Raw genomic sequence first — 23,369 nt, 5'->3', positions numbered from 1 at the left:
CTTCTGTGTTTGTGAAACATGAGTTGAAAAGACTTAACCCAATTGAGCATGCATTTCACCTCCTGAAGAGGAGGCTGAAAGGAGAAACTCTCCGAAACAAACAAGAACTGAAAGAAGCTGTGTTAGAAGCCTGTAATAGTATCACAAATGAGGAATGCAAGAGTTTGGTGATGTCGATGGGTCACAGGCTTGAGGCAGTGGTTGCAAGCAAGGGTTATGCCACCAAATATTAAATATTATTTACTTAAGAATTATTTGTTCCATTAATTTTGCTCACCTAAAAATGCTGTGGTGTAATACAAACAGTGATAAAGTTTTTTAACACATCTAGATGTAAATACCAGGAAATAAAAGCTGACATTCTGAACTCGTCTCATACTCATCTTTTGATCTTAAACCCAAATGTCTTCAGTGAACAACAAAAACACAGGATTTTGCCTGGTTGTTCCAATACTTTTGAAGGGGGCTGTACAGTCTAAGGGACAATGAGAGAGGCAGGCCATGTCAGGGTAGGGAGGGTCATGGTAGGTCCCAAAACAACAGTCATTTGGAAATGAAGCTGAGAAATACAGCAATTCAGTTATCATCTGAAAAATTATTTGCAGCTTCACAAAAATTGAGGGTGACATGGTGACAGTTGTTCAGTTCAGTAAAGGACGTCCACAGTTGAAATGTTTCTCAAGAAACAAGAAGAGAGGACTTGAACTGAATCACACATGGGGGAGTTTCATATACTTGTTTGAAGGCGAGAGATATGCATTGTCTCTGTCTGTTCTAAGAATTCATAGTGTGAATTTAGTCATTACTCATTTGTCCCTGTTTAGGTCACTGCCTTTATAGAGTGTTGGACTATATTTGTACAGACTTTATTCAGCTGGGAAACATGTCACCTCTTCAGAGGTGTAAAAAATAACTTTGACACTCTACATACATGCACTTTATCAGTTTGTCCTGCTGCAGAGCTCACTGCCAGTGAAGCCAGTGGTATGAGTCGAGACTATTTACCTTTATATGTTTCTCTGCTTCAATCCAAGTTTCTATTTGGGTGCTACGGTCTTTCTGGGCCTGCTGAATGTTTTACTATTTTCTGGTCCTCTCACCATCGGTCTGAGTCTGATTTTCATAAGGTTCTGTGATTTTCAACTGTATCCTACTTATTTGATGCTTAGACATGTACCACCCACCTAGACCAGACCAGGTAACATAACAGATACAGAAGGTTTGCCTATTTAAGGTAAGAAGAAATATTGAAGAACTGTTCGATTTAAGGGGAACTTGGTTGTTCAGGAAGCTACATTCATCACATCTAAGACATGTGACTTCCTAACAGGTCCATCAAAAATGACAAGATAAATGAAGTGAAACCCACAGTATCACACATTACATGTACAACGGTGCATTTTGCACATAAGAGAACAGAGCTCATCTAGGAAATAATCTGCATCCTTGCAAACAATGGAGGAAATTTATGAAAATGTTGAACAAGTCAAATCCTTCAATCCAAAACCTTCAACAGATCACACAGGTAAGGATACATTTATAGAGAGTTATGTGATGTTTTTTTTATTATCACTGTTGTAGATGTTATTGGTTTCACTGGTGTTTTCTCTGTTCAGGTCCAACGAGCTCTGAGAAGAGTTCATATTTAGGTGTTACCATCTTTCTGGGTCTGCTCAGTGTTTTCCTGTTGGTTGGACTCATCATCATTGGTGTCTTCTGTGAGTCTGTTGTTTTTAGTTAACTCTCTAACACTCATCTCTAATAATGTTTTAACTCTTTTCTATAGAGACATACACAGGTATCATGTGGTGACTCTACATTTACTAAACTAGTTCAAAGAAAATGCTTCCAAACTCTCAGTCTGTTCAGTTAAAAAAACAAAACAAAACAAAACAAAAAAAAAAACAAACGGATGAATGCTTCATGTATAATGTCCTACAAAGTGAAACCCTACATATAGAGTAGGGGTTAGGGAGTAAATGAACGCTTTTGGAAACAGGATTTGAATCATTATTTTGTGTCATATTATTGAATAATTTAGTTGTAAGCTGTGTTCTAAGTGAGCTTTTAATGTAATAAGAAACTACGCCTTTCGTTATAGTAGACTGCATATTTTCATATAAAAGGAGCTTTAGGCCTACGCAGAACCTTACTGGAGCTGAATACTTGATAATGACCTGTATAAAGACAGTCCCTCTCTGTTCTGCCTTGTTTGTTTGTAGTATGTCTTTTTCATATTTTTTAAACTCTTCTTTATTGTTTAGTCAAAAAAGTTGATGTCAAACCCTGGACACATCAATGCAACATTTAAACCTTGTTAGTTTATAATGTCTCTTTTTTGATGTTTATTTCACATAAAACATGTCTTATAGGTTTGAAAATGTTCAGTTTTGAATCTATGAAGTCTTTTGTGTTTCTGAAACATATATGTTTATTTATTTCAGACCATAAGTTAAATGATTCAGCTGCAGAGCTCTCCGTCATCAAAGACAACTTGACTGAGCTCTTACAGACCGGCAACAACAAACTCTCCTCCATGACTGAAGAGAGAAACCTGCTTAACGCCAACCTTAGTAAAATGACTGAAGAGAGAGACCTGCTGAACGCAAACCTGAAAAAAATTATTGAAGAGAGAGACCTACTGAACGCCAACCTGACTAAACTTCAGTGTTTGTTTGAACCGAGTGAGTCTTTGAACTTGTTAAAATTTACTTGTTGTTTATCGACGAACATGTTTTACCAAAATACTCAGTGGTTAATCCATCCAGCATGTAAAAAGATCCTTGTTAACATTTGGTGGCAGGAGGTTAGACTTGGGTAGTCTGTGCACTGGTTTTAAAACTGCAAATGAATAAAAAATAAATGGAACAAAGTAATTCACCTCCGTGATGAGGCAAACTCCATAATGCCACTATTTTATTGATGTTACTGAACATATAACTAACAATTGGTTAATTATGTGAAAAGCTTAAAAAATAAAAAGATACTAAATACTATCCAGCGACCGCTTAGCAAATCAGGATTGTTTTCAAATGGTCATTTATTAATAAAAAAAAAAAAAAAAAAAAAAAAAAAAAAAAAAAAGTAGTACTTGCACCTCTAACTTGACAAATCTTGTGTTTGATTTGTAATGACTGGTGTTTGACATTTCTTCCAGATAAAGTGTGTCGTGAAGGATGGCAAATGTTCAGTTGTTCCTGTTATTTCCTCTCTGGAAAGTCTGGTTCCTGGGATAAAGGCAGTAAAGACTGTAGAAACAAAGCAGCAGATCTGGTGGTGATAGACAGCCCTGAAGAACAGGTACTGAATAACTATAAGCCTGTCTGACTACAGACATAGAGTACCATATTTAACACATTTTCCATGTAAATAAAATGTCATTATAAATATTTTATGATTGTATCGGAATTACATTCTACACTGCCTGGCCAAAAAAAGGGTCACACACTCTAATATTTCTTTGGACTTTAGCATCATTCTTTCTATGAAAAGCTTCTGCAATGTTGCAAGATTTATTTTCATCCAGTGTTGCATTCTTTTTTCACCAAGATCTTGTACTGATGATGGGGGAGTCTGACCACTGTTCAAAGCCTTCTCCAGTACATCGCAAAGATTCTCTATGGGGTCCAGGTCTGGGCTCTGTGGTGGCTAATTCATCCATGCTCCCTGAACCACTCTTTCATAACTTGAGCCAGATGAATCCTGGCAATGTCATCTTGGAATATGTCCATGGCATCAGGGGGGAAAAAAATCCATTGATGTCATAACCAGGTCATTCAGTATATTCAGGTAGTCAGTTGACCTCATTCTTTGAACATATAATGTTGCTGAACCTGGACCTTGAGCAACTGCAGCAACCCCAGATCATAGCACTGACCCACAGGCTTGTACAGTAGACACTAGACATGATGGGGTCATCACTTCATCTACCTCTCTTCTTACCCTGATTCCCTGGAACCCCTGGAACAGGGTAAATCTGGACTCATCAGACCACATGATCTTCTTCCATTGCTCCAGAGTCCAATCTTTATGCTACCTAGCAACTTGAAGCTTTTTGCCTTGTTAGCCTCACTTTTTTAAGACTACACAGTTGTTCAGTCCTAGTGTCTTGAGTTCCCTTCACATTGTACAAATGGAAATGCTCTTACTTTCACTATTTATTGGGTTCTACTGTTTTTCTTCAATTTGATTTCACCAAATGTGTAAGTGATCACCATGACCATCATGATCAATCAGGGTATATTTTTGACCAAATTTCTTCCTAGATGATGATGGTTCCCCACTATTCTTCCAGTATTTCATAATGCATTGGAGAGTTTTAACCTAATTTGAGTAGTTTATGGTTCAATCTCCTTAGATGTTTTCTCTGCTTGATGCATGCTAATGATTTGACCCTTCTTAAACAGATTAACAAGCTACTCATTGCATCAGTTGGAGTTAAATAACATGTTGCCAGTTGAAAGATAATCACCCATTCAGTAATTATCCAATATGATGCTCTTATCTCTTTGCTTGGTTAATTTCATGTAGCGACTTGTTTTTCTGACCGGGTAGTGTAGATTGTGGTTTAAAAGTAAACATGTTTTTCTTCCTTTTGAACAGAGGTTCCTCGAGGACTTCACCAAGGGACAAACTTGGATTGGTTTGAATGACAGAGACAATGAAGGAATCTGGAAATGGGTTGATGGGACTCCACTGACTCTGAAGTAAGTCTGTTGTTTTTATCTTTTATTCGGCTTCTCAAGGATATTTCTCTCAATCGTAGATAGAACCAAGGAAAAATAACATTGTAGCTGGACAATGGAGACTTTGGGTATGTGGGGCAGAGGAACTTTTCAATGAGAATTTCACCCTGATGGTTGTGATTGACTGTTTACACTGTTTCTAGAAGATTAGTTTGTCAAAGATTAACAGTGGAGTGATTTTGTTGTTCACTCACCTTCCAGCTACTGGGATACAAATCAACCTGATAACGGAGGTGGAGTCCCAAAGTATGGTGAAGAAGACTGTGCTCATATCAGAATTCATGACCTCACTTCTTGGAATGATATTTCATGTGCGTCATCTCTGCCATGGGTCTGTGAAAAGATACCATAACTCTACTGGGCACATTTAAAGTTTATATACTGCATCTAAATGAGTTTTTTTTTTTTTAATCAATATGAATGGCATGTGATTAAAATATGTAAATATCACATCACTTTGCTCCAATATCTACACACATGTATAATAACTGAGTTCAAAACTCATGTAAGCATTCATTGCATTGTTTGTATTCAGTATCAGACAGTTGTCTTGACTTATGACAAGTTTTCCTGTCCTGATCCATTTCAAACTATAGCATAATGGTATCAGGGAACCTCTGGTTATTTTAACATGGCATCAGTTTTCAGCTGGGGCCTGTATGGGATAGCAGCAGTTTTTTGAACAAATCAGAGATCTCTAAACGAGTTGTGTTGGGGTAAATCCTGTATGTAATAGGTCGTTGGAAAGCTCATTTTCTTCTGATTTCATTCATATAAGCCATTAGAGGATTCAACCAACACAGCCAACATAACCAACACATTTTGCTCAAAACAATAAAAACAAGAAACAAGCATAAACTCACCAGAAAAGCCTCATACCAATCCAATAATCAATATTATCCAGGTCAAAACACTCCTTTTGTATCGATAATGGTTCAAACTGTCCATTTCAGTCATAATTTCAGTCCAAAAAGACTTTTAGTTCCATAAAAATCCACGAAAAGCTGTTTCAGTGTCTTGGAAGAAGAAGGAGATATGCCACAATCTACGCATTTTATCAAAAAAAATACACTTAAATTTTACTGGTGTTTAACTTTTAAAAATCGCAGCTGAACTCTGACCTTTTGATTGACACCTCATTGAACCATTTCGGAGCTTCTTTGTCCCGTCACCAGCCTTCAGAAGCCAATAAGAGTCAGCACTGGAAAGAAGCCCCTTCCCCCTTCTTTCATCCACATACTGAAACAATTGCAGCCAACTTAGCGAATGACAGCGTTTTGTGTAGCCAATGATCTGCTCTAAACAGTGATATACAACATGCCCGAGTCTGTGAGCAAGCTGCAGCAAAGTGGTAATTGGCATGATGCATTCCCTAGCCCCCTAAATAGTTTGGTTTACCGGCAGATGGATCAGTGCGTATTGGAGCTGGACATCTGTGCGTAATTCTCAATTAGAAACAATGCGTAATCTAAATATTTTTGATTGTTTTCTGGTAGTTGTCTGTTTTTCACCTTATACATGATAATTGCTGTTTGATAAGATACGATGTCAGTGAATTTCAGGAGTTTTGATTGTATAAAAAGTGCATTAGTGTGTTCCAACTAATTGACCTCATGAATTGTCCTTATTGCTGTGTTGATGTTTGGTTTCCAACTTAGCCTGCCATCTTCTATAACCCCTAGAAATTAGTTGTACTCTTTCCATTTCAACCCATCAATTTCTATTCACACCTTTGTGTTTACTGTGCCTTTGCCAAATAACATGAACTTATTCTTAAATTTAATGATAATGTATTCCAGTCAAACCATATTTTTTAATTTTTCATGTTTCTTCCTGAACCAAAAATATTTGTGTCATCTGCAAAATGGACAAATTTTAACCACTTTGCACATGTCATTACTATAAAGTCTTTGTTTTCATTTTTTGCTTTTGTCTTCTGTTCTGCTTCTGTTTTCTGTCTTGACTGGCCTAATACTGACCCCTGGGGGGCGCCACAACCAATGTCACATACTTAATATCCAGGGCAGTGATGACCCAACATTACAAACTGTTACTGTTCTTTCAAATAACTCTTTAACCCAGTTTAATACCGGCCCCCATTTTCCATATTTTTTCCAGTTTATTGAACAGTATGTTATGTTATGTTATTGCATTAAACGCTTTTTTGAAATCGATGAATAAATACTATTGCATGTGTTTTGTTGTATGTTGCATCTGTGATTTCCTCAATTGATTTCATTATTGCTTGTAATGTTGATGTTGATCTATTAACCCTTAACCCATACTGCCTTTCAGAAAATATTTTATTTCTTCCAAAAATGCATCCATTCTGTTGTTAAAAAGCTTTTCCAATATTTTTTGAGAGTTGTGGTATTGTTGTGCATGCTCTCAGTTTTGTATAGCAGAATGACTTAAGCAATTTTCATCTGGTTTGGAAATGTACCAGTTTTAAACAAAAAATTGCAGATGTGTGCTAATGGCTTCACTATCCCCTCGATGACCCATTTAATTAATGACATTTCAATGCCATTGTAGTCTGTAGATGTTTTATTTTTGCACTTTTTCTTTACTGTGGAGATCATTTCATCTTCCTCCACTGCTTTCAGAAACATTGAGTGTCAATTCATTTCTATTAATTTAACCATATAGACTCCATCTGACCCTGGATTTAGAATGTTTTTGTTTGTTTGTTTGTTTTTGCTAGATCAGGACATCACCAACATCTGCAAAGAACTGATTAAAACTGCTTGCCACCTCTTCCATATTATAATTTTCAATATCACTTATAACAACATGTTTAGGTAACTTGTTTTGTTTAGCACCATCTCTAATAATGTTGTTTAGTTCATTCCAGATTCCAGGTAATGAAGTAAAGGTACACAGCAAATTGAGAAGAGTTGAATTCTTGGTGTTAAACTAGATATACACTAGTAGAGTTAATTATACTCTGGGTAGAGTTAATCCATTATAATTAACTCTCAGTTGATAAATAGTTGTTGTCAAAACTGAGTGTAAAAGAGAAGTGTCACTAAATCAAACCTCTAGATATAAATGTTTAAGTATTAACTCCGAACTTCTTACTCTAAACTCTGAACCTGTATATAACACCTCAAATGTTAACGCCCCCAATGCGGTTAACATTAGCATTAGCCTGTAACAAGAATCCCACAAATAATGATTAACTTAAACGTGATTTATGCATTATTATTATTTTTATTATTATTATTATTATTATTTCTTTCTTTCTTTTAATCGCGCTCAACCATAGTAATCTACTGGCAGTGATTTGTATGCGATAACACGTGGAGTTTTAGGCAGAAGACATTTTCCCATAAAATTCAAGAAAAACTGAAACTGATGATGTATTATCTTACCTGATAGCGTTGATGATGATTGTCTCACTCCAATCACTCCATAAATGGAAAACTGCAATATAAAATCAATGCATTATTGTTATCAGGGCTACAGGGCGAAGCTTGATAATGACTGGTATAAAGACGGTCCCTCTCTGTTCTGCCTTGTTTGTTTGTAATATATCTTTTTCATATTTTTTAAACTCTTATTTATTGTTTAGTCACAAAAGTTAATGTCAACCCCTGGTCACATCATTGCAACATTTAAAAACCCATGGACTTGTTAGTTTATAATGTCTCTTTTTTGATGTTCATTTCACATAAAACATGTCTTATAGGTTTGAAAATGTTCAGTTTTGAATCCATGAAGTCTTTTGTGTTTCTGAAACATGTATGTTTATTTATTTCAGACCATAAGTTAAATGATTCAGTTGCAGAGCTCTCTGCCATCAAAGACAACTTGACTGAGCTCCTACAGACCGGCAATGACAAACTCTCCTCCATGATTGAAGAGAGAGACCTGCTGAACACCAACCTGACTAAACTATCATTTTTATTAATATTATTATTATTGTAGAAATGTCATTCCTCAGTCCATGACCCCTGACCTCTGACCCCACCCACCCACCTCCGTCCCCAGCTCCACCCACTGACGTAAAGCATTGACTGTATGTACTAGTCGTAAAGCGGCTTTTCTGCCCTTTCTCTGCTGAGCCCTCTCCAGGACAGGTAGGATGTGTCTCTGTCCTGCTAGTGTTTTGGGAACTAATGCCTTACTTTGCTTACACGAAGCACATGGTTTACGTACGAAAGCAATGATTTCGAATGGTTTCAATCATTAAACGCAAGAAGATGAAAACGATCTCACTTGTGAGGGAAAACTAGCCGTGTCTTGTAACTTTTGTCTAGCTAGCTTAAGCCACCTACGGGTAATCTGCGCTGCCTGCATGATATGCGGTAACACAATGTCTCATTACGCTGCTTTAAACAAAAAAACGTGATCTGTTTATGTGTTTTCAATCAAACCTTTCTGCATAAAAACAAACTTAGCTAGAGCACTAAAGATTTCCCTCTTTTCTTCTTGTAGTTGCTGTCAAACCATCCCCTGACCTCTGACCCTGAATCACCTCACCAACCCAAAGGCACTTTTAAGAGCCACATCTCTAAGACCACGCTGTGCCACTTTTGTGGCCTGTTTCACGTGTTTCATGTGTTTGTGTAATGTGCTCAGAGCATCATTCTGATTATGTGTGTTGGTTTAAATGAAAATAAAGTGAACTAAATGCATTCCTTTTGTCTTTACTGTCCAGGCTCTCATTTCATTGTGCCTCATATTTGTTTATAATCTTATATCTACAACACCTCATTTGCTCTACTTTACATAAAGCTGACAAATACCACCTATGATATTAACATAGTCATTTATAATATTGTGCATATGGGGTAAAGATGCCAGACTCAGGACTTAGTTCATTGCACCTTTTGATTACTCATAGTAACTAATATCTGTTAATAATAGTGTCATATTCTTGTCACTTTACTTAGAGCTGACAAATAGCACTTATGATATTGCATAGCTGTTTATACGTGTGTGCTGTAGGGAGATGTATACATTATTATAACTTTATTACATATACTTATAGCTACAGATATAAAGGACTATAGTAGAAGTCAAAACTCATTATGCATCACTACACACATTGAGCAAAGCAAAGTAGTTATGATGCATCATAAAACTAACAAGTGACTGGACAGATATTGACATATTTATAATGCACTATTCAGATTAAAATTATAATCATTCATAACCAGTTGTCACAATGCATCATGAAGTTGGTTATAACGACTTGTTATATGTATGTATAGATGGTAATAATCACATTATAATGCTTTATAGACACCTTATAAAACATCATGAGTGCATTGATCGGGCATTATAAATACAACCATCATAGAAAGTGTTACCAAAAAAGTAGTACTTGCACCTCTAACTTGACAAATCCATGGAGCGTTTGATTTGTAATGACTCTTGCTTGTCATTTCTTCCAGATAAAGTGTGTCCTGCAGGATGGCAAATGTTCAGCTGTTCCCGTTATTTCCTCTCTGAAGAGTCTGGTTCCTGGGATGAAGGCAGACAGGACTGTAGAGACAAAGGAGCAGATCTGGTGGTGACAGACAGCCCTGAAGAATGGGTAGTGTGTGTTTGCTATTGTGTTTAATGTACTGTAGTGACCCACAATAGTTAGCGTAGTAAAGACATTCACCCAGATCCAGAGGGCCTGTGCCTTTAAGAACCTTTAAGAGTTAGAGTTTACGGTTGCTTAGCAATCAGAGAGTTTATGCCGGTTTCCTAGCAACCTTACGTTTTCAGTGTATTAATTGTGTGGAGAGTAAACAAACTCAGTTAACCTCAGTCTTTGGTCTGATCATTGTTATTTACATTGTTATTTATTTATGTTATGGTACAACGCTAAAAAAAAAATTCTTCCTGTTGAACAGATGTTTCTGTCTAACAGCATCAAAAACTTCCCATGGATTAGTTTGAATAACAGAGAAGTGAAAGGAAACTGGGAATGAGTTGATGGGACTCCATTGACTCAGCAGTAAGTCTTCATTTTAGAGTGGGAATGGCTACTGCATATTCAGTCAAGTGATTATTGATTACCAGTATATATTCTTAGTGCTGCTGCAATCTGGCTCCAAGGACTATTTTTCCACTCTCTAGCCCAGGGCTGGCCAACCCGAGGCTCCGGAGCCGCATGCGGCTCTTAGCCCGGTTCCATGCGGCTCTTACGTTCATATCGAGGTTTCGCTTCGCGTGAGTTCAATACGGTATTTTCATCCAGCGTGCATGTGTGTTGGATGAAAATACCTCAAAGTTTCCCAAGAGAAGCAAGATCATTTGAGTAAACAATTTGCGCCAAGTTCGCTCTCAAAACGGCAGGTGCACAGCAAAACGAAAACATGAAGATGACTGGCCTCTCTTTGTACTGTAGGAGTCAATTTCTGTCATTATCATGTTGGTGTGTGACATTTACAATAAATCTGGCCGAGCTAATGTGTGTGTGTGTGTGTGTGTGTGTGTGTGTGTGTGTGTGTGAGGAAGGGATGGGGTGATGTTCATGTGTGCCCATGTGTATGATATGGCTCTTTGCCGCAACACAGTAAAAAATGTGGCTCTTGGTCTCTGCCTGGTTGGCCACCCCTGCTCTAGCCCCTTTAACACTGCATGAAGAACCTGGCAATTTGACCCCGGTCAAATGACCCGGCAATCGGCTTTTATCAGCTGAGCTCAGCTCTGGTTGGCTTCAGTGTGAACAGGCATCCCGCGTCGACCTGCTAATTTACACCATGACGTTGATGTATCTGATCTGTTTAGAGCAACGTTTTGCACCATGCTGTCCATTGTTTACCTTGCAGTGTTCCAGTGCACTTACATAAATGTGTCATGATGAGCGGTATCTGAGTAAAGAGGAAGTTCTGGCAGCTCAGCTCTGATGGTAGGCTATGAACTCACTCCTGACTCCATTTGCTGAATGACTTGCCTGATACAAGGGTCAACTCTTTGGTTCTCTGGCTGGTTTACATCAGCCACAATGGAGTTAGAGACAATGTGTTTGTCACAAATAGCATGAACATCTGACTCCAACAATTGCTGTGATGCTAATTGACAAATTCTTGCACTCTCCTGTTGGGAAGAATAATCATCAAGTTCATTTTCTGTCAATCATTTTCTACTCTATACTGTAGCATGAAGGAATAGCTGTCATTTCACAAAATAGTACCTTAGAATTAGTGTCAAGTAAACAAGTTGTTGGGTTACCTACAAATGCCATGCTCTTGGTTCCCACAAGCCTTGTAGGGAATTTAGAGCAGTGTTTCCCAATCCTGGTCCTTGGGGAACACTGCCCTGCATGTTTTAGATGTTTTCCTCTTCCCCCACACCTGATTCAAATGATCAGCTCATCATCAAGCTCTGCAGTGGCCTTATAACGAGCCACTCATTTGAATTAGGTGTGTTGAAGCAGGAAACATCTAAAACATCTAAATCATATCTTTATACCATCAATATGAAACTTCCCTCCACAGCTGGAGAGAGAGACCTGCTGAATGCTAGACTCACTGAAATGATGCGAACAGCTGTGCTTAGACTCTTTATATCCACTGTAGGCTCAGTAGAAGACAACGTTTTAACCCTACAACGTCAAGACTTGTCCTCTGCCCCCTGGTAAATTTATTCATGCTCTGTAGAAAGTTGCAGAATCTTACTTTCACTTTGTAGTTGTTGTCATATATATATATATAATTTATATATTTAATATATAATATATATTATAATTATATTATTTATTTAGCAAACAAATGTTTGTAATTGTGAGAAGATTACATCTGAAATTTCCTTCAGTTCATCACCAGGATGGGATGTACAGATGCGATGTGGTTTAAGGTATTTATTGAATAGAAATTCATACCCACGCAATTCATACGCAACATAAAACATTATTTTATATCAAAAGAAAAAATGATTCACAGACCAGAGAGACATGCAAGCGATAGCTATACTTCTGGAGGTAAGAAACCACTTGCCAAGACACTCACATGAAAATGGCTTTCAGTTCATCAGAGTCATCAACACTTAATAGCACATCAGTGCTTGAAAGACTTAAAGTAGCAGACACAACTTCACTGTATGAATCAGGCCTTCAGTGTCTATAGCGATGAGAGAAAACAACAAATGTCATAGTGAAAGAAAACTTCAGCCTCAAGCTGCATCTCTAACCACTAACTCTACAGCTCCCCTATTAAAAGTATATGAAAAAATCTGTCAGTCTAGAAGCTAAAGTCCCATAGAACCTTGGTCATGTTGTTTTCAGTTACCTTCTGTGGTGTGGTCACTGGGCCAGAAGTACCCAAAACCCAATGGGCCATATCACAGAAAGTGGAGCACTCGAGGCAGTGACTGCCTCAGTCCAGAAGAGCACAGTCCTAGGAACAGCTAAGACACTGCAAAGAACCTTCAAAGCCCCAGGAATAGGTGTGATGTGCATGAATGTATGTGTGTATGCCGAGACTGTTTGAATCACTTCAAGATCAACTGCTAAATTGTTGTTTCCCATGTGACGTAAAGGAAAGGAGAGGATAGTCTAGAGAAGGGAGGGTATGTCCCATCTCATCGGTTATATCTTTATATCACGATTAGATTGTACATGTCCACCTACATCCAGAAGTCCAGATGCCTTTCTTAAGATTTTTTTTGGATACTCCTAATACAGTAGTTAGTCAGGAATGCAAATATTAACAGTTATATTATAGCTGACAAACACATTGTTTAATACATTCATACATACATTGTTTAATACATTCATTCAGTTCGTGTGTTGGAACTCCACAAAATAAAAGACAGACATAGAACCTTGACAGATGCAGATTATTTTTCCTAAATGATCTGTACTCTCTGAAGCATGAATGTTTATAAAAATCATTAAACCTACGTGGGTTTCAATTTATTCGTATCTCTTTTTTAAAATAGACACGCAAGGAAGTCATGTGTTTCAGAGGTAATGATTATACAGTCACTTGACAGTTCATTAGGCACACTAGTAGAAATAGTACTACACTAAATTGTATCTTCATGAAGGCTATGGTATTCAGCTTTTGTTTAAAATAACTCAGAGAGCTGTTGATTCAACTGTGTTTTCATTTTAGAGGTTGTGGTTTGTAATACACACGCTCCTGTCAGTCTATTTGAAGGCAGATAAATTATATCAGAACTTTTGCACATTTAATTTACTGTTAACTGCTCCTGCTTCGGTTACCTGACCGTAGTCAGCAAACACAGTGGAGACATTAGCAGCTCCAAGTGATTACTTGTGGTCAAACCCCTCTCCAGTCATTTTCCCAGCAGGTTTGGGAAGCAAGACCAGGACGCTCTTTCTCTTGAGGAGTTGCAGTTTATTCCTTTCTACACTGCAATTCCACTGTACTTTGCAAACAATGCAGCTGAAAGTAGTCATTTGATATTGAGTGATGGTCTGAAATAAATAACGATGCATGCATCAGAAACAAATAGACCTTGAGTTGCTGCTACAAATTATATATATTTTTTAATTTTTCTAGTTTGTTTATCAGTTATCAATAATACTAAATAAATCAATACTAAATAATAATGCTAACTTTTCCCATTAAACTTTTTGTGGGAATATTGTAGAGGTTTAACGAGGGTGATGAGTCCAGCCAACAGAAAAAGCAGCGCACAGTTCTGGTAGGAACAAAAACATCCATGCAGAAGTTGATGTGATGAACCAGTGATTTTTGAATATGTCAAAAGTATGAAAGTGTCAAAGACTACTAATAGAATTGGTAGTAATAGTTGTCTAAATACTATAAACCTGAAATAATATGGAAATATATTTTTTAGTTTATAGTTTCTCTCGTCTTACATTCTATATATTTTTTTTTTTTTTTACAATTTGCACTATTGTTCCCTGGCAATGTAGCACCTTCATTTCTCCACAGGGATAAATAAAGTCTTATCTGATCTTATATTATCTTATCTCTTATATTATCTGATCTCAACTTGTTTTAATTGATGTCTGCATGTCTGCAGAGCATGAATAAATCCACCAGGGGGCAGAGGACAAGTCTCCAGTTGTATTGATTATATGGTGGAGCAGAGGTTGCAGAAACACAATGTACAAAATATGAGACACTTGACTTTGTAGAGTAAAAACATTTTCTTCCACTGAGCCTACACTGGATATAAGGAGTCTAAACACAGCTGTCGTAGTCATTTCAGTGAGTCTAGCATTCAGGAGGTCTCTCTTTTCAGCTGTGGAGGAAAGTTTCATATTAGTGGTGAAAAGATATGAAGATAAATCACAATTTTCATCAAGCTCTTAAACAGCAGACATTGTTTATTGAACTGAACCCCTGTCACCATCTCTCACATCATCAGTTTCTGGGAAATAGTCAAAGCAGTCATTGTGTAACATCACTTCATGTTCTACAGAAATAAAATACCAACAGGAAAAGCAACAATTGAAACTTAAACTGAAACATCTATCCATACAAACTCCAGCAAACTCAAAATGAAATACACTTCAAAATATCACACATCCCCTTTGGTTCCGCATATTCCTGAACACTGTTGGGGGACTTCCTTCCTCAGACAGCAACGCTGTGTTCTCTCTGCTGTTGAAGTCAGCCTCTCTGGACAAGATGCTGATGCTTCATGTAAAACCACACTAAATTCATCTAAATGTTAAAATGTTATATATATATATATATATATATATATATATATATATATATATATATATATATATATATATATATATATATATATATATATATATATATATATATATACAGTAAGTGAGTTACTTTTGTCTATAGGTGCATTTTACAGTTGCAGAATAAATGAATAGTGCTTCAGTAGCTAAAGTTAAAACATTGGTGCTTCAGTAGCGTTAAGATGTAAAGTTAAAACATCTCCAAATATCTGATGTTCAAGCAAAGTGTACAACAAGTTTATGGAATTTTTTCACAAATCCACTGCAGAGGGATTTCACACGAAACATCATTCCAAAAAGTGGTGTCTCCATGTCTGATATGAACACAGTCCTCTTCACCACTCTCTGGGTCGCCACCTGCAATATCAAGTTGTTTTGTTCCCCTGTACCTGGAAGGTCAGGAAATAATATAATCACTAAACGTCTGTCATTATATCAGTATATATCAGAGTGTATATATTTTTTTGGCATTTTAGCCTTTACTGAGAGTTTAGTAGAGAGAGATGGACAGGAAATGGAGGCAGAGAGGGGGAGAGACACCGCCCCACCATAAAATATTTTAATGTTATCACATGTCATATATGCCATGAGTTGTTGACAAGTTATTTTGTCCCAATGTGTGCCTTCAAAAAAAAGAAAAATTCTCTCCTCTCACTGATTTCCACAAGTTAAGTCTCTGAATATTAGTATTTTTGCGAATGGGAGAAATGCCATCTGGAAATGTGATAGAAGATGAAGTCATTTGTTAATATTGGACCAAAATGAAGACTTACTTCAGAGTCAGTGGAGTCCCATCAACCCATTTCCAGGTTCCTTCCACTTCTCTGTCACTCAAACCAATCCACATGTTGCTGTTTATGCTGATAGACAGAAACATCTGTCCAACAGGAAAATTTCTTTTTAGTGTTGTACCATAACATAAACATAATGCACATTAAGCATTTAGCATGTATGAATGACTACATTTGTAAACACAATAGCAAACACACACTACCCGTTCTTCAGGGCTGTCTATCACCACCAGATCTGCTCCTTTGTCTCTACAGTCCTGTCTGCCTTCATCCCAGGAACCAGGCTTTCCAGAGAGGAAATAACAGGAACAGCTGAACATTTGCCATCCTGCAGGACACACTTTATCTGGAAGAAACGTCAAACAAGAGACATTACAAATCCATGGATTTCTCAATGTAGAGGTGTGAGTACTACTTTTTTAATAAATGACCATTTGAAAGGCCTGCAACAATGTTGATTTGACAAGAATTATCTGGATAGTATTTAGTTATATTGTCTTTTTATTTTATTTTTTAAACTTCTCATGTATTTAACCAACTGTTGTTACAGTACATGTTTGATGAGATCAATACAAGCATTGTGGAGTTTGCCTCATCATTACTTTGTAAATTACTTTATGTTTTTTATTCATTTGCAGGTTTGAAACCAGTGCATAGACTAATCTTTTTACATGCTGGATCGCCTAACCACTGAATATTTTAGTAAAACATGTTTATCAAAAGACGACAAGTAAGACAGACAAAGACTCACTCGGTTCAAACAAGCACCGAAGATTTTTTGTCATTTGAGCCAGGTTGGCGTTCAGCAGGTCTCTCTCTTTAGTTATGGAGGACAGTTTATCATTGCTGGTCTGAAGGAGCTCAGTCAAGTTGTCTTTGATGGCAGAGAGCTCTGCAACTGAATCATTTAACTTATGGTCTGAAATAAATAAACATACATGTTTTAGAAACACATTCAAAGCTCTACACTTTCAAACATGTTAGATATGTTTTATGTGGAACAAATATCAAAAAAGACATTATAAACTAATAAGACCATGGATGTTTAAATTTTGCATTGATGTGACTTTTTCAATGATTGGGAATTTGCAGCTGTAATGAAGGTGCTAGAGTCTTCATTTATCAGTTTGATTTAAAATGTTAGTTAAAGAGCCAGTAAAACATAAAGTCTGATCATAATGCCTTTGTATTACTATCAAGCAAATCCAAAGACTCACTTTGTGCAGACAAACTTTCCAACTTTTTAGTCAGGCAAAGGTCTCTCTCTGCAGTCAGGTTGTCTTTGAGGGTGGAGAGCTCTGCATCACGTACTGAGTGATTGTCTAAAAGATGCACGTTTCAGAAATACAGAAGATCCCTTTGAAACAATGTTGTCCAAGAAGAACTCAAAGAAGTAACCAAAAGACAAGAAGGAAGGTGGTCATAATGTTTTGCCTGGAATTCTGTTTGTCCGTGTACAACATATGTGGCATTTCTACATACATGTGTGCCATATCTGAGATATGACAGTTTGACTTTGACTGGTCCATGTTAGTGAGTCACAGTCAGTGGAGGTTGGAGGCACTGAGTATTAGAGGTAAAGTTATGAAAACCAGACTCACAGAGAACAGCAAGGATGATGATCCCAGCAAACAGGAAAATACACAGAAAGACAGCAACACCTGTATATAAACCCCTTGGACCTGAACAGAGAAAAAAAGAGTGAAAACCAACAAAGTCTACAACAGTAAAAATGACTGATGATAAAACATTGATCTATTCACCTCTGTGTCTCTTTTCTTACCTGGGCAATGGAAATTGGCTTCTTCACCGTTGATATAAATTCTGTCCATTGTTCTGAAGGATGCAAATTATTTCCCAAATGATCTCTACTCTCTGAAGTATGAACGTTCAAATAAATTATGAAACCACTGTGGGTTTCAATTCATTCGTCTCTTTTTTAAAATCAACAATGAAGTCACGTGTTTCAGAGGTAATGATTATACAGTCATTTGACAGTTCATTAGGTACACTAGTAAAAATAGTCCTGCACCAAATCGTATCTTCATGAAGGCTATGGTATTCAGCATTTGTTTAAAATAACGCAGAGAGCTGTTGATTCAATCCTATTTTTATTTTAGAGGTTCTGGTTTGTAATACACATGCATCTGTCAGTCTATTTGAAGACAGATAAATTATAGCCGACCATTTGCACATTGAATTTACTGTTAACTGTTCCTGCTTAAGGACCGTACGTGAATACTTAGAGATGCTACAGTAACCAGTGATGTTAAGCTCATTACAAGTGGGCAGTAGTAAAAAGCACAGCCTTAGGCGCAACAAAACACAAAGCAGTCTTTGAGAGAAACAAGATCATCAACAGAATTATCCTTTAAAGGCATGAATCAAAATGTTCCTTCAGTTAAACTGTTATGAAGTATATAATCTTCTTAAGAACAACTCACCATCTTAACCCTAGTGGGAATATACAGCAAACGCAGATGGTGACCACTACCCCTCAGATGATTTTTTTTTCGACTTTTAAAATTCACATTCAAACATAACAAACTAGCGCCAAGCTGTAAATGTGTAAGCAGTCAACAACAGTAGTCAAGGAGAACAGTCTTTTTTCCCCTTTTTTGAACTCTTGAACTGTCTACTCTCCTTCAGTGGGCAACCCAATTACCAAAACTGACATTTGATTGCCGGTAGTGACCTTGTCTTGAGGGATGATGATGGCCCTGTGGTTCCTGCTCAGCCACAGCACTAGTATTGCTGGTGTCTGTGTCAAGTATCATGTCACCTTGGTCGAGAGGGTAACCCAGGACTTAGCTGCTGCTTTAGTTTACCAAAAGCAGCCTGGCAGCTTTCCGTCCACTACAAAGGCCAACAAAGTGCCTCATCTACTGCATTGATATTGGTGTTGGCCACTCCTGTACCATCTGTACCTTGTTGGGATCAGTGGCCATGCATTCCCCTGAGACAATGGGGCCCAAGCAATTTAACTGGCGGCAGAAGAGGCAACATTTTCTGGGTTTCAACTTGAGATGAGTCTGGTGGAGTCTACTGAAAACCTGGCCCAACGGCTCCAGCATCTCTGAAACATCCCTGCCTGGCACTATGATGTTGTCGAGATTGACCAAACAAGTCTCCCAGTGCAGGACAGACAAGAAACGATACATCCAGCTGGAGCATGGCATAGTCAACAAGGCATGACATTCCACTTAAACAGATGCAAGGTCCAGTGTGCTGAACCACTTGGCAGCAGAGAGAGTGTCCAAGGTATCTTGGACAAAAGGGTAACAGGTAATCGTCTTTAATGGTCCAGTCGTTCAGAGCTTAGTTGTCTTAGTTGTATTTATATTATTTAAATTAATATTCTGTTCAAGTGGCATGTCACAAAATTCCTTAAAAATAAAAAGCCACTGGTTTTAGACAAAGTTTGTATGTTTTCCTTCCCTTAAGCAGCAGTTTGGGCACCTTTTAAGCACAGACACCATTTCAAAAGCCAGTTTGGCACCGGTATTGGATAAAACCTTAACGATACCCATCCCTAGTTACAAATGATGGTGACAATATTTCTACTTTTTTTTCTTGAAGTGCATCATGAAAAAAAAAAAACTTACTCTAATTTTTTTCTGGTGGCCCTAATACTCCTCAGTACAAATAAGATTCCTGGGTGGAGAATGGTACAGCTGGCAAATGCTTCAATCAACAATATCTTGTGTAAGATTTTCTCAGACAAAATCAAGTAATCAAATATATAAAGACAAACAATGGCCCAAGTTTGAGGCTTTGACGAGTTTTCTAGCCTTCATGGATTCACGACAGGACGTGACTTTTATTTTTTAAGCCGGATGTTGTCGTCCATCACTTCCGGGCTCTGACAGAAAACATGGCGGGCGCCGGCAGAATGACCACGGATGGAGGAGACATGATGCGATACGCTGAATATTCTCCAAAAACAAACATGAGGAGTGACGCAGAGATAGACGGACGGCTTGTAAGTATTTGTTTTAACACGGAACATATTTGAGTAGCCTGTCAAATTAAACCAGACGTTAGAGTTATGTAACCTGAATGACCGCTAAAGGCACGTCGCTGTGTTGCATCACATGTATTAGCTACTGAACTAACCTTAAACTAACAAAAAAAAAAAGTATCCACCTAGATTTAACTATGCAAATAGGTACGAGCATCCTATTGGATAATTACTGCATGGACGATTATATTTCAAATTGCAACAAGTTATTTAACTCCAACTGTGGAATGTTAGCTTCTCATTTCGTTAACAACCATGTGGAAAGACGCATCTCGTGCTCGTGGAAAGATGTTAGTATTTTTGATAAGGGGCAAATCATCGTCTTCCACGAAGAAATGTGGTGATCGTGACTGATCGTGATGGGTGATAACTTAAATGATTAGTGAAATCAAATTGAGGTAAACAACATAGTGAACGTAAGAACACGTACAATGTGAAGGGAACTTAAGGGCTTGGGACTGAACAGTTATGCAGTTAAAACAAGTAGTCAGTGAGGCTAACCAGAAAAAAAGGCTTCAATTTGCTAGGGAGCAGAAAGATTGGACTCTGGAGCAATGGAAGAAGGTCATGTGGTCTGATGAGTCCAGACTGATGGGGTATCAGGCTAAGAAGAGAGGCAGATGAAGTGATGCACCCATCAAGCCTAGTGTCGACTGTACAAGTCTGTTTTTGCAGTTGCTCAGGTCTAGGTTCAGCAACATTATGTGTCCAAAGAATGAGGTCAGCTGACTACCTGAATATACTGGGTGACCAGGTTATTCCATCAATGGATTTTTTTCTTCCCTTGATGGCCTGGGCATATTCCAAGGTGACAATGCCAGGATTCATCTGGATCAAACCGTAAAAGAGGAAATATCAAACACAGGTTCAACAAACTAAATATAGCTAACAAAACACAAGGTTACGATCTACTGAAATATGTTGCACCAGTTGTTAATGTAAAACGTTAGTATACACCAGTCAAGCATGACATTAAGACTACTGACAGGAGAAGTAAATAACATTGACCATCTTGTGACAATTCAATGTTTTGCTGAGAAACCTTTGGACCTGGAATTCATGTGGATGTTACTTAGACATGTAGCACCTACATACACCAGACCAGACACCCCAACCCCATAGCACCAAGGGATACCTACACAGTATTAGAAATATTATGAAATGTTCACCTTGTTTATTGCTGGGGACTTTATTTTTCCCTGCCAGCTTTCTGCAGTGCATTTAAAGAGGCCTGCAAATATTTCTTTGTTGTATGATCTGTCTCAGTGTGGTAACTGTTGGATATCTTTTTTTAATGACAGGGAGGGACTCTGATTGCTGTTGGTCTTGGTGTGGCTGCTGCAGCTTTTGCAGGTAAGAATTGTGTGATCTATGATCTGTTTTCTGATAATTTCATCATGTCTTTTTTTTTTTACTTTTATGTTCTGTTCTTTTTGTTATTCTCTTTAAAATTTCTTGGTTTGAACAGCTTCATGTGTCTTGTGGGTCCTTAGGTCGCTATGCTTTTCAGCTGTGGAAGCCTCTTGGACAGGTTTTCTCAGAAACTGTCAAAAATATGCCCACATCAGTGAGTCATTCTCAGTTTATGAAAACAAAATATGCATTCCTCTTCAGGTTCAAGAGTTTTGATATGAGTCTGGTTAGGCTCTGACTATTAACATTACTCCTATCATATCTCTCCTCAGGCTTTCTCTTCATATTACAAAGGAGGTTTTGAGCAGAAGATGTCCAGACGAGAGGCCAGCCTTATTCTTGGGATCAGGTAATATAAACAGTGTTGTAGTAAATACACTACTAGTCAAAAGTCTGGAAGTCTGAGAAGGTGTGTCCAAACTTTTGACTGGTAGTGTACATTTATGATTCAGCTTGAGAACCGACAACTTTGGTATGTGTCCCTCAGAGGACAGCATGATTTATGATAGATTACATGGAATTATTGTTTGTGTATGTCCAGCCCAACCAGCACAAAGGCCAAAGTACGTGAGGCCCATCGTAGGATCATGGTCCTCAACCATCCAGATAAAGGTGAGCTGTGTTACACTGGCGATTAGCTACTAAAGCAAAAGTCATTTTCAACCAAGAACAAAATTCAGTTGCTAAAAGTTGTTTGCTGTGTCATCCATAACAGAATCAGACTAAACTTTTTTTCTCTTTTTAAAATCTGTTTAGGTGGATCACCATATCTCGCTGCTAAGATCAACGAGGCCAAAGACCTTTTCGATAAGGAGACCCGGCGGTGACCTGCACTGTTAAGGACTCACTTTAAAGATTTCCATCATCTCTGCAGCTCTGCTCCATCGGCATCGACATGAACATCACACCAACGAATTCACTCATGCTCCTGGAAGACGACGAAAAGAGAGGACGCTGTCATGATGGTTTCCCTCTTCAGCTTACCATGAATTCTATTCTGTAACATGATATCACTTAATATTGCACTTCAGGTGTTAAAACTGAAGGTGTGGGTGGTAGTGGGCTAGAAATGGAACAGTGCGACCGCTGAGTTCATTACTTCCTGTGTGAAGCATTTTGGAATGAGTGTAAACGAGTGTTACATAATCTATTTATGTGGTAAGTGGTAAAATTAAATTATTTTGTAAACATATGCAGTTACTGGGTGTTTGTGTGGGCGAGTCAACTGAACCCAGTGTAGCCTGACATGTTAACTAATAATCAGAAAATCTATTTATTTCAAATAGAAGTGCTTATAGGACCTTTTAAGGAAAAATCATAGTTTTTGATTTCATGTTTTATACAACAGGCATTTATGTATATTATTTATGTATATTAGAGAGAGCGGCCAACTCAAATCATGGGCTCTATGTTACATACATCAGAGGGAAGATTCTACAGCGTAACCCTAAGAGGCGGATGTGCTATGTTGAAATAAATGTTTTATTTTCACCATTAAAGGACCTATAAATGTTACTGCCAATGTCAGTCAAAATGCAAAAGTAACTCGCATAAATATCCCAGCATGAATAAGATCATACTGCAGCAGAGAGGAAACTGTTTATATATCCATCTACAGATGCCCAGCGAGCTCAAATCATTCAGGGTAACAGGTGATGCTCTGTTGGGTCTCCACAACAGTCATCTTCCGTTTGTCATTCTTGCTCTTGCTCCTCACAGTTTAATTTGTCAAAATAAAGGAGACTAACTCCAGA

At 37.7% G+C, this 23,369-nt stretch overlaps 3 protein-coding genes across 3 annotated transcripts; 2 read left to right on the top strand and 1 right to left on the bottom strand.

The window, feature by feature from the left end:
* The first annotated feature begins 1,334 nt into the window (after positions 1-1,334).
* Positions 1,335-7,012, top strand: LOC125017782 (CD209 antigen-like protein A). The gene is made up of 5 exons (XM_047601267.1): positions 1,335-1,718; positions 2,445-2,684; positions 3,158-3,300; positions 4,603-4,706; positions 4,947-7,012. The coding sequence occupies exons 2-5, from the start codon at positions 2,537-2,539 to the stop codon at positions 5,095-5,097; spliced, it is 546 nt and encodes a 181-aa protein (XP_047457223.1). The 5' UTR covers positions 1,335-1,718; positions 2,445-2,536; the 3' UTR covers positions 5,098-7,012.
* A 9,147-nt stretch (positions 7,013-16,159) lies between these two features.
* On the bottom strand, positions 16,160-18,013 carry LOC125017137 (CD209 antigen-like). The gene is made up of 5 exons (XM_047599984.1): positions 17,965-18,013; positions 17,399-17,503; positions 16,933-17,100; positions 16,385-16,527; positions 16,160-16,267 (listed from the first exon to the last, which is right to left on the bottom strand). Exons 1-5 carry the CDS (start codon positions 18,011-18,013, stop codon positions 16,160-16,162), a joined length of 573 nt encoding a protein of 190 aa, XP_047455940.1.
* Positions 18,014-20,029: 2,016 nt separating this feature from the next.
* dnajc15 (DnaJ (Hsp40) homolog, subfamily C, member 15) lies at positions 20,030-23,369 on the top strand. The gene is made up of 6 exons (XM_047600868.1): positions 20,030-20,163; positions 21,504-21,555; positions 21,696-21,769; positions 21,888-21,964; positions 22,157-22,227; positions 22,372-23,369. The coding sequence occupies exons 1-6, from the start codon at positions 20,056-20,058 to the stop codon at positions 22,440-22,442; spliced, it is 453 nt and encodes a 150-aa protein (XP_047456824.1). The 5' UTR covers positions 20,030-20,055; the 3' UTR covers positions 22,443-23,369.

Source organism: Mugil cephalus, chromosome 12 (genome assembly GCF_022458985.1).
Source record: "Mugil cephalus isolate CIBA_MC_2020 chromosome 12, CIBA_Mcephalus_1.1, whole genome shotgun sequence".
In the NCBI taxonomy this organism is placed as follows: Eukaryota; Metazoa; Chordata; class Actinopteri; order Mugiliformes; family Mugilidae; genus Mugil; species Mugil cephalus.
This window is presented reverse-complemented; position numbering and strand designations above follow the sequence as displayed.